Below are 10,915 nucleotides of genomic sequence, written 5' to 3' on the forward strand. Positions count from 1 at the left end.
GAGGCGTTCTGGGGCAGCATAGCCAGGTCTTTTCTGTGTTAGAGTTTTACTCACTACAGGGTGTACTTTGAGGGTTTGTGACTTTGCAGACCTTTTACATGCATAAAAACCTTCATAACACACAAGGGGACGGGTAATAACCGGAAAAGCATGACTTGGGACCTTTACATTTAATTTGTTTTTAGCGTGACTTAAAACATCGGTCCAGGGACTACAGATGAACAATTGCCTCTTGGCTAACAACACAGGTATTGCACATAATGTGTAAATGAAAAGAGTATAAAATAAACAAACATAAACAGTAAATATACACTTTTCAAAATACAACATAAAATGTAACTCAAAATATATGCATATTGACAGTGAAAGATATATATATATCTGTAGACTATCTGTCAAATATACACTATGAAGCGCCAATTTACAGCTCAACATTTAATCATAGAATATAATTCACATCAAGTGTGCAAGAAATAGCATTTTCAATTAAATATAAATGTTCAAGGTACAGTGTGAAGACACTATCGGATTAGTGACTTATGGTTGAATCAGAGTGCACACAGTAGTGATCACAGTTTCTTGATTTCCTCGTTGCTTTTTCAATCAGAACTTGAATGAATCGATAAATGCAATGCTAGCTTTGAATTTTTTGAATGTCAGAGTTTGTAGTCAGTGATTTGGAACTCTTGATCACTATCAGCTGTCTGGTGTTTAACGGAACACAGGCATTCCCTCATTTGCATAATTCCATTACAGGGATTCTAGAACCTGTTCGAGAACATAGAGTGTCACAGAGGGCACCTGGCTTTGGTCTCAGAAGGCATAGGAACACTGGGAGACATACAGTAGGAAGCAACAGTTGTTAAAACATATTTTGACAGACAAGGTCATTACATTACATTAGGTGCAAAGTGAGATTCTAATACAAGAGGAACGATTTTTTGTTTTTTACTCAGCCTTAAGCGTCTACACGCTGTCTGTGTGGAGAGCTGAATTGTGTCAGCATTTGAGTTTATTTACAGAAACAAATATTGAAATTCCTACTCTCATAGTTGTTATCTCCCATTTCTGGAAAAGTGGGAACCCATTGGGTTATTGAATACAATATTTATTCTCTTATAATATTGACCCTTTCACGGATAAATATCTCAAAACCGAGATGGCCGACAGAACGCCAGTCAGACACAGTCACTCTTTAATATCTTTCCAATCCTTCTATGGAGAGCGACTCTTGCAGGTAAGAAAATGTGACATCAATTAACAACTAAGGAAGGAAGGAGAAAGTTGTCCAAGTATTGTTTTATATTGGGAGGAAATTACGATTAATCTTCTGTCCACAAAATCTGACATCATGCATCACTGGCTCTATTTCAACTACAATTCATACTACCACTGCTGTCTGTTGTTGTTGAAAAAACGTAACCTACAGTAACCTTTTTAGCTGTAAATCAATACACTTATGTTATTAAGGACTGCAGATGGAAATTAGCTGTAAACTAACACACACGGACAAACGGGCGACTGTTTTACAGACACACAAAAGTCATAATTTCTTGAATAATCTGATGAAACAGTGTTGATATCTCCAATACATACAGACAACGCTGGGCTGCATTAACATGGTGTTAACAAAGAGGTTGAATGATAATATGGACACAACATAGAATTATATTTTTCTTTTGGTCTTTTGGTTTTTCTCCTACCATGTTCTGAACAATGAAGTGAATCCCAGATAAAGTGTTCGTTAAAGGGTCGTGAATGTTATATAATATTATGTTAAAAGTCTGTGCATATGTTTCTTGGCTTAAATTATTGCTGATCATATTGTTAATTTTCCCAAACAGCAAATCTCTCAGCCCTTTTTTGGCTCGTGGCATGCGCCGATGTTTGCATCTGCACATACAGATGTTGTGCAGGGTCACAACAATGGAGAACATCTTGCTAAATCCTTGCTGCAGCCTCTGGATCTAGTTCTTCTCTACGCTGAGGAGAAGCTCAAGAAGCAGAGCCTTGAGGAAGTCGGCTTGAGGGAAGAAATTGCCAAGATGGCACTGAAGCAAGTCAGCACCTCTAAAGCCCTCGAAGAGCTAATGGGCCTTCAGACCCAGGCCAAGATGGAGAAGGAGGAGATGGTGTCAAAGTTAAATCAGATGGAGGAGGACTTTAATAAAGAGAAGACAAGCTTGAGGACGGAGCTGTCGGATGCTCAGTCACACATCGACCACCTGAAGGAAGAAAATGCCAGGCTGACGATCAAGGATGACAGCACCTCTGAAGCCTTCGAGGAGATAATGTTAATTCAAACCCAGGCCAAGATGGAGAAGGAGGAGAAGGAGGCCAATATAAATCAGATGGAGGAGGACTTTAACAAAGAGAAGACAAGCTTGAGGACGGAGCTGTCGGATGCTCGGTCACACATCGACCACCTGAAGGAAGAAAATGCTAAGCTGACGATGAAGGATGACAGCACTTCTGAAGCCTTCAAAGAGCTAAAGGGCCTTCAAACCCAGGCCAAGATGGAGAAGGAGGAGATGGAGGCCAAGATAAATGAGGTGGAGGAGGACTTTAAAAAGGAGAAGACAAGCTTAAGGACGGAGCTGTCGGTTGTTCAGTCACACATCGACCACCTGAAGGACGAAAATGCAAAGCTGACGATGAAGGATGACAGCACTTCTGAAGCCTTCAAAGAGCTAATGGGTCTTCAGACTCTGGCCAAGATGGAGATGGAGGCCAAGGTAAATCAGATGGAGGAGGACTTTAACAAAGAGAAGAAGAGCTTGAGGTCGGAGCTGTCGGTTGTTCAGTCACACATCGACCACCTGAAGGAAGAAAATGCCAAGCTGACGATGAAGGATGACAGCACCTCTGAAGCCTTCAAGGAGCTAAAGGGCCTTCAAACCCAGGCCAAGATGGAGAAGGAGGAGATGGAGGCCAAGATAAATGAGGTGGAGGAGGACTTTAAAAAGGAGAAGACAAGCTTAAGGACGGAGCTGTCGGTTGTTCAGTCACACATCGACCACCTGAAGGACGAAAATGCTAAGCTGACGATGAAGGATGACAGCACTTCTGAAGCCTTTGAGGAGCCAAAGGGCCTTCAAACCCAGGCCAAGATGGAGAAGGAGGAGATGGAGGCCAAGATAAATGAGGTGGAGGAGGACTTTAAAAATGAGAAGACAAGCTTAAGGACGGAGCTGTCGGTTGTTCAGTCACACATCGACCACCTGAAGGACGAAAATGCTAAGCTGACGATGAAGGATGACAGCACCTCTGAAAACCTCGAGGAGCTAATGGGCCTTCAAACCCTGGCCAAGACAGAGATGGAGGCCAAGGTAAATCACATGGAGGAGGACTTTAATAAAGAGAAGACATGCTTGAGGACGGAGCTGTCGGTTGTTCAGTCACACATCGACTACCTTAAGGAAGAAAATGCCAAGCTGACGATCAAGGATGACAGCACTTCTGAAGCCTTTGAGGAGCTAAAGGGCCTTCAAACCCAGGCCAAGATGGAGAAGGAGGAGATGGAGGCCAAGATAAATGAGGTGGAGGAGGACTTTAAAAAGGAGAAGACAAGCTTAAGGACGGAGCTGTCGGTTGTTCAGTCACACATCGACCACCTGAAGGACGAAAATGCTAAGCTGACGATGAAGGATGACAGCACCTCTGAAAACCTCGAGGAGCTAATGGGCCTTCAAACCCTGGCCAAGACAGAGATGGAGGCCAAGGTAAATCACATGGAGGAGGACTTTAATAAAGAGAAGACATGCTTGAGGACGGAGCTGTCGGTTGTTCAGTCACACAGCGACTACCTTAAGGAAGAAAATGCCAAGCTGACGATCAAGGATGACAGCACTTCTGAAGCCTTTGAGGAGCTAATGGAATCGAAGGAAGCGTGGCATGGGAGATTTAAAGAGCTGGAAGAGAATATTGAATCAAAAGGAGGTCTCATCTCCAGCTTGATTGATCAAATGAGAGCATCCGCAGACAGTAAACACGAGGCCCTGGAAGAAACCTACCAGACGGAGCTGACGGAGAACAGCTTTCAAAGAAGAGTGGCAGAGATGGTGAGCATGAGAAACTGGAGAAGTTGTTGCTCCAAAAAGAGGCAGAGGGCATATGTAGGACCAGCGCACTGGAGGAGGAGATCCAGCGGCGAATCAGAGAGAAAAGGCAGCTGCAGTTATGACTGCTCTACTTTCAATTCACATTTTAGGATATTATATTAGTTTGAACATGAGTAGGTGTAAACAGCTACAGACTTTATGCTAAGTTAAACTAATGTTGCAGTTTTAGCTCCGTCAAAAACAGGCATAAGTATTGAAGTCTTGGGGAAAATTCAAATAAGAGTATCAAACAAATTCCCTCTTTAAAAAGAGCTAGCTAGGCTAGCGGTTTTATCCTACTCACCCCCTTTTGAAAACCAGGGCTTTTTTATCTAAAGACATTATAAGCATTACAGAAACCATTTATTTGGAAACAGCAGCGATGACTTGGGTGTGAGAAGTTTTGATTTGGGATTTTTAAATGTACTGATACTGTAGGCTATAGGTTTTTGAGGTTGTGGCTGGTTCCACCTACTTCCAGAATTTTTGCTAAACTTAGATAGTCTTGCAGTTCTAGCTGTTGTGTTAAACACAGACATGAGTGTAAAATAAATATTTTCATCTATCTCTTGGAGTAGAAGAAAATATGTGGTGTTCTTATCTGATGCTATTATAAGCAGGAGGACACAATTGTTTTCCTGTATTCAAATATTTTTTCCCAACACCTCGGTTAGGGTTTAAACACCCTGATATCTTCCTTAAGATGACATCTGTCTTTCAACTTTACAGTTTTTAAAAGCACAGCCGATAGTACTCTGAGTTTGATAACAAACGGAAATGTTGGACCACACTTTCACTGGCTAGCTGTATTCAGATTGCTATTCAATTCATTTAAATCAGAAAGCAAAAATATAATACATACTTTTTTCTTCAGATGCTTCCCAAAAAGCCGAAAAATAAATGGTGGAAGAGAGAACTTCATCACAGGAGGCGGCTACATCGTACCTCCAGAGACGGGCTCATATAACACTGTTAATGCAGCCATATTACACTACTATTGCACCCATATTACACTATTATTACACCCATATCACACACATATTACACCCACATTACACTTTTATTGCACCCATATTACTATGTTATCGCACCCATATAACTATGTAATTGCACCCATATTACACCATTATTGCACCAGCATTATACTACCCATATTACACAATCATTTCACCCATATTAGTGCATTAGTACACCCATATCACACTGTTATTACATCCTGTTACAGCCGCTGCTACCTTGTGCCTTTAACGTTGTGTGTATGCAAATGAGCTGTGCCTTCCTATGCTGTCAGTGGTCGCCCCGACCTCGCAACATTCGCAGGGATTGGACAGACGTCACTCAAGCCCTGCCCGCTTCTGCCACGTCATCCGGGGGAGGAGGATAAAGGCTGGGCACGAACATCCGTCTGGAGGCCCTGTATTTTGTGACAGATGCCTCAACCCTCTACTTGTGACAAAGCCTTCATCCTGTGATTCTGTTAGACTGCATAACAGTGTATTTTCTGTGCCTCGTTAGACTGCTTAGCAGTATAGTCTGTAGGGTTCTGTGCGATCTCACTGGTTAGCAGTGTGTCTTGGTATTCTGTGTTTAGAGTAGGGTTGGTGTGTGTGTGTGTGTGTGTGTGTGTGTGTGTGTGTGTGTGTGTGTGTGTGTGTGTGTGTGTGTGTGTGTGTGTGTGTGTGTGTGTGTGTGTGTGTGTGTGTGTGTGTGTGTGTTGCGTAGATCCAGGTTGCTTAGCTCCTGTAGACCCGCATTTAGATTAGTGACATTGTGAAACAGCTTAGACCCAGGTTAGCTTAGCGCCTGTAGATCAGCATTTGTGTATATTGCTTAGACCCCGGTGATTAGCACCGGTTGATCAGCAACAGCTGTGTTTCCACACAGTCTCCTTTTGTTTAGTGTTTTGTTCCACTTTAGAAGTGAGGTACGTTCTTTCTTTTGTAGCCGACTGTGCAACTCTCTTTTGGAGTCCTGTGTTGTTTGTTCCGTTGTTGGTCCAGGCTGTTCATGTGTTTATCATTGTTTTGTTCAGTTGCCGTCATAAATAAACCCACCGGTAACCAATACCAATTACAAACTGGTCGTGTCGTTCCCCTTTCTTACCCCTAGCAAAGATGGAACGTAACACATCCATATCTATTATTACACCCATATTACACTGTTATTGCGCCCGATTATTACCCATTAATACACCCTTATTACACAACCTGATCTCACCAGAATGCGTGACTCCACCACGACTCCTTAACACCGCATTGCGTGGTGGAGTCACGAACTTTGTTACATTTACGTGTCGGCACCACGCAAACAACCCCAATGTAAAGTGAATGAGGCTCCTTTGTCGTGGTGCACACACGCATTTCTACAACGTCCAGCAGTGAGCTTTTATTCTATACAACGTTTTTAAAATCTACTTTATAGCTTGTAGTAACTCACGGGAGGCTTCTTTTATTTTATTTGTATTCATAATAATTTTTATTTTTCGACAGAATGTGTTATGGTGCATTAGTTGCGATTTTTTGTTCTCAAAAAACAATGCATTGTGTGTAATGCAACTGTGATTTGTATTAAATTAGTTAGTTTTTAAGGAAGGCCAGAGCTTCAGCTGTGTCAAATAGATTGTTCCCTTTAGTTAACGTTTTTTAAAAGAACATTATATTCCGATTTGATCATGTCCCCTTTATTGTATTACGGAGAGCAATGTGAGCGTCCATTCCCATTGGATAACGCAGGATTTTACACCCAGATGTAAGTATTCTCTGTCGATTGATTTTACAGTGCTATCTGCACTACTCATCAACTAAAAAACACCAGATTATTCTTGTTGATTACACAACATTGATTGGTTTAAATTGTGTACAATGCTTTTGTAATTTTACCCTTCGATTCGGAGAAACAAACATTTGTTCAGTTTAGGATGGCCGAAGACACTACACTACCCAGAATCCTCAGCTATCGTTTGGGACTACACCATGTGCTTTGCTTGACAATGTTGAAGTTTACGCTGAGCGACAAACAGCATTTTGAAATGGAATGAAACCCATCGACTGCACACTATTCAAAACAGGAATCGAACGTCTCCTCCCCCCCCTCCCCCCCTTAGGTCACAGGCTCCTCCAACAGTGCAACACAATAAAACAGATAAACAGAAAAAATAGTGCAAGTCAATACAAAAAGAAAAATAGTAAAAAGTGAAATAGTGCAATAAGAGTCTATACAAGTGATTGGAATATGATATATTAGACAAATCATTTCTAAGTAGCAGCCAGATGAATGCTATGGATGTTATTTCAAAGTTCAGGTGTTTAATAGTTTTATGGCCTGTGGGATGAAACTGTCCCTGAGTCTGGTGGTTTTGGTCCGGATGTAAGATAAGATAAGATAAGATGATACTTTATTGATCCCAATTTGGGACATTGTTTTTGTTGCAGCAGCATAAAAGACAAGGCATTTTACAATAAAACAAAACCACAAATAAACAAGAATAGAAAGAAAAGAAAATAGAAAATATAGGCTACGTGTTAAAATAGAAAATATACATGTAGATATTATATATGCAAATATACATATTCAAAAATATATGACAATGGAATATGGAATATCAAATATTGAACAGATTATATATGTGTACAATGTACAGCGAGGTTGTATTAGAGAAGCTATGGAGCAGAGAGTTCTCTTCCAGCCAGAGGTGATTTATTGTACAGAGTTATTGCAGTGGGCAGGAATGTGTTCCTGTATCGTCCTTGTGACAGCGGAGCTGCAGCAGTCTGTTGGAGAAGGAGCTCCGTTGACTGTCCAGCTGCAGGTGGAGAGGATGGGTGGGTTATCCATCATGGACAACAGCCTGTTCAGTGTCCTCCTCTCCACCACAGCTTCAAAGGGGTCCAGCTTGATGCCGATGACAGACCCAGCTTTCCGGATCACTTTATTGATCCTGCTGGTGTCACGCGCCCCCCCCCCCCCCCAGCAGACCGCAGCAAAGAAGAGTGCACTGGCCACAACAGACTAGAAGATCTCCAGCATCTTGCTGCACACGTGGACGGATCTCAGCTTCCTCAGAACATAGAGTCTGCTCATCCCCTTCTTGTACACAGCGTCAGTGTTGATCCTCCAGTTCAGCCCATAAGTGCACTCCCAGGTACTTGTAGTCCTCCACAACAGCCACATCCTCTCCTAGAATGCGGCTGTTGTGCCAGATGGCAGCAGACAGAACAGTTTGTGGCTGGGGTGATGGGGGTCTTATAATCCTGAGGGCTTTCTTTAAGGTTAACCAGGTATTTTTACTCCACTACATTTATTTTAGTTACTTTACAAATTCTGATTAATGATGTGAAATATAAACAACCCTTAAAGCAGACTTTAGTTACACCTGAGTAAAATTCAGGGAAGGTGCCAACAATCAGGAGAGATATTTGATTGGAAGACTGGCTTATCTAAAGCCAGTTGAGTAGCACTTGAAATGTTTTTGCTCTATGAAGCCTGATGTACTTTATGATTCTGTTTTCTTCAAGCTTGTATTTTGTTGGTCGAACGCACTTATTGTAAGTCGCTTTTGATAAAAGTGTCAGCTAAATGCAATGTAATGTAATGTAATGATTGTTGGTGCTTGAGAAGACTAAATATGTATCTGCAGATCCCTATAAAGTATATACATTACTCGTTATTCTCTACAAATAGTTAATTAAAAACTGTATATAATTGCTATTTTGGACATCCCTTTTCAAGATTTCAATATTACTCTAAACGTGTAATAACGTGCTTTAACCAGTAGGTGGTTTGGGTTAAAAATCTGTCAAGTTTACAGTGTTAACAAAATAAAATATACTGCTGTTTCTGGTTTAGTTTACGACGGATATATTTAGTTATTGTTTTGATATTTGTAACACAAAAGCGATGGAAAAACCCCACAGCAACAGAGAAAAGATGGTCTTAACATGAGTAGTTAATAAAAAACAATAATATCAAAACAAATTATTAGTACTAACTTTATTGTGAAATTAAAACAGAACGGTAAAAGAATAGTTTCCGGTCTATTCTGAGCCAGATCTCTGTAGATAAATACAATTACAGAACTGCGACAGATGTGTAATATTTAATGCAGCCAAACCATTTATTACAATGCATTCATGTGATGACTTTCAAAGAGTAAAGCAAGCACTGCTGAATAAAGTATGATTTATCTTTTACGAAACGCTTTTTTTCATATGGAATGCAGTCAACCAATCACAGAGCTTGAGGCAATGCAAACAATAGCTGAGGATTCTGGGTAGTGTAGTGTCTTCGGCCATCCTAAACTGAACAAATATTTGTTTCTCCGAATCGAAGTGGAAAATTACAAAAGCATTGTACACAATTTAAACCAACCAATGTTGTGTAATCAACAAGGATAATCTGGTGTTTTTGAGTTGATGAGTCGTGCAGATAGCACTGTAAAATCAATCGACAGTAAAGAGTGTACTTACTTCCGGGTGTAAAATCCTGCGTTATCCAATGGGAATGGACGCTCACATTGCTCTCCGTAATACAATAAAGGGGACATGATCAAATCGGAATATAATGTTCTTTTAAAAAACGTTAACTAAAGGGAACAATCTATTGGACACAGCTGAAGCTCTGGCCTTCCTTAAAAACTAACTAATTTAATACAAATCACAGTTGTATTACACACAATGCACTGTTTTCTGAGACAAAAAATGTGTAACTAATGCACCATAATACATTCTGACGAAAAATAAAAATTATTATGAATACAAATAAAATAAAAGAAGCCTCCCGTGAGTTACTACAAGCTATAAAGTAGATTTTAAAAACGTTTTATAGAATAAAAGCTCACTGCAGGACGGTGTAGAAATGCGTGTGTGCACCACGACAAAAGAGCCTCATTCACTTTACATTGGGGTTGTTTGCGTGGTGCCAACACGTAATTGTAACAAAGTTCGTGACTCCACCACGCAATGCGGTGTTAAGGAGTCGTGGTGGAGTCACGCATTCTGGTGAGATCAGGTTGTTATTACACCCTTAATACACCTGTATTACACCAATAGTACACCTGTATTACACCAATATTACACCTATATAATACTGTTAATACACCGACATTACACATTAATCCATACCTATTGCATACATTTTAAACCGTTATTACAACCATATAATACCCATATTATACTGTTATTACATCCATATTGCATTTTATCGCACCAATATCACACTGTTTGTACATCCATATTACACATTAGCACACCCAATTTACACTATTATTACACACACATTAAAATTGTATTGCACCCATATAACACTGTTGTTGCACCTATATTACACTGTTATTTCACCCATATTACACTTTGATTGCACCCATTATTATTGCACCCATACACTGTTATTGCACCCATTATTATTGCACCCATATTACACTGTTATTGCACCCGATTACCCATTAATACACCCTTATTACACCATTATTGCACCAGCATTACACCCATATTACACCCATATTACACAATAATTACACCCATGTTACACCATTATTACACCTATATAATACTGTTAAACCTTTTTAAAAGCATACTTCAGTTATGTTGAAGGGATATATGCACTGTACTTCACTTTAATGAATAATGTATGCTGAAAAGCGTATATATTACAGCACGATTTTTTGTTGAATAGATTTGAGTGGTTAAACATTTCGGGTCGCGATTTATTGACAAAGGAAAAAGTGGGTCCCGAGGCCTGACCAGTTGAGAATCACTGCTCTATGCTATTTCAGAGACATATATTGGTTAAAACACAGTAGTCCAAACATGTTAAGTGTT

The 10,915-nt window shown here is 40.3% G+C and overlaps 1 protein-coding gene across 1 annotated transcript; it reads left to right on the top strand.

The window, feature by feature from the left end:
• Positions 1-807: 807 nt before the first annotated feature.
• LOC117466338 (uncharacterized) lies at positions 808-6,170 on the top strand. Its single transcript, XM_071207054.1, has 3 exons — positions 808-1,237; positions 1,845-4,061; positions 4,975-6,170. Exons 1-3 carry the CDS (start codon positions 1,160-1,162, stop codon positions 5,065-5,067), a joined length of 2,388 nt encoding a protein of 795 aa, XP_071063155.1. The 5' UTR covers positions 808-1,159; the 3' UTR covers positions 5,068-6,170.
• Positions 6,171-10,915: the final 4,745 nt, after the last annotated feature.

This window comes from Pseudochaenichthys georgianus, chromosome 21, assembly GCF_902827115.2.
Source record: "Pseudochaenichthys georgianus chromosome 21, fPseGeo1.2, whole genome shotgun sequence".
Classification (NCBI taxonomy): domain Eukaryota; kingdom Metazoa; phylum Chordata; class Actinopteri; order Perciformes; family Channichthyidae; genus Pseudochaenichthys; species Pseudochaenichthys georgianus.

Excerpts from the sequence above, each read along its gene's own strand:
- LOC117466338 (XM_071207054.1), top strand. The coding sequence starts at position 1,160 with ATGGCCGACAGAACGCCAGTCAGACACAGTCACTCTTTAATATCTTTC. Across the intron at positions 1,238-1,844 it reads ATGGAGAGCGACTCTTGCAG|CAAATCTCTCAGCCCTTTTT; the intron begins GTAAGAAAATGT and ends TTTCCCAAACAG. Across the intron at positions 4,062-4,974 it reads AAAGAAGAGTGGCAGAGATG|ATGCTTCCCAAAAAGCCGAA; the intron begins GTGAGCATGAGA and ends TTTTTTCTTCAG.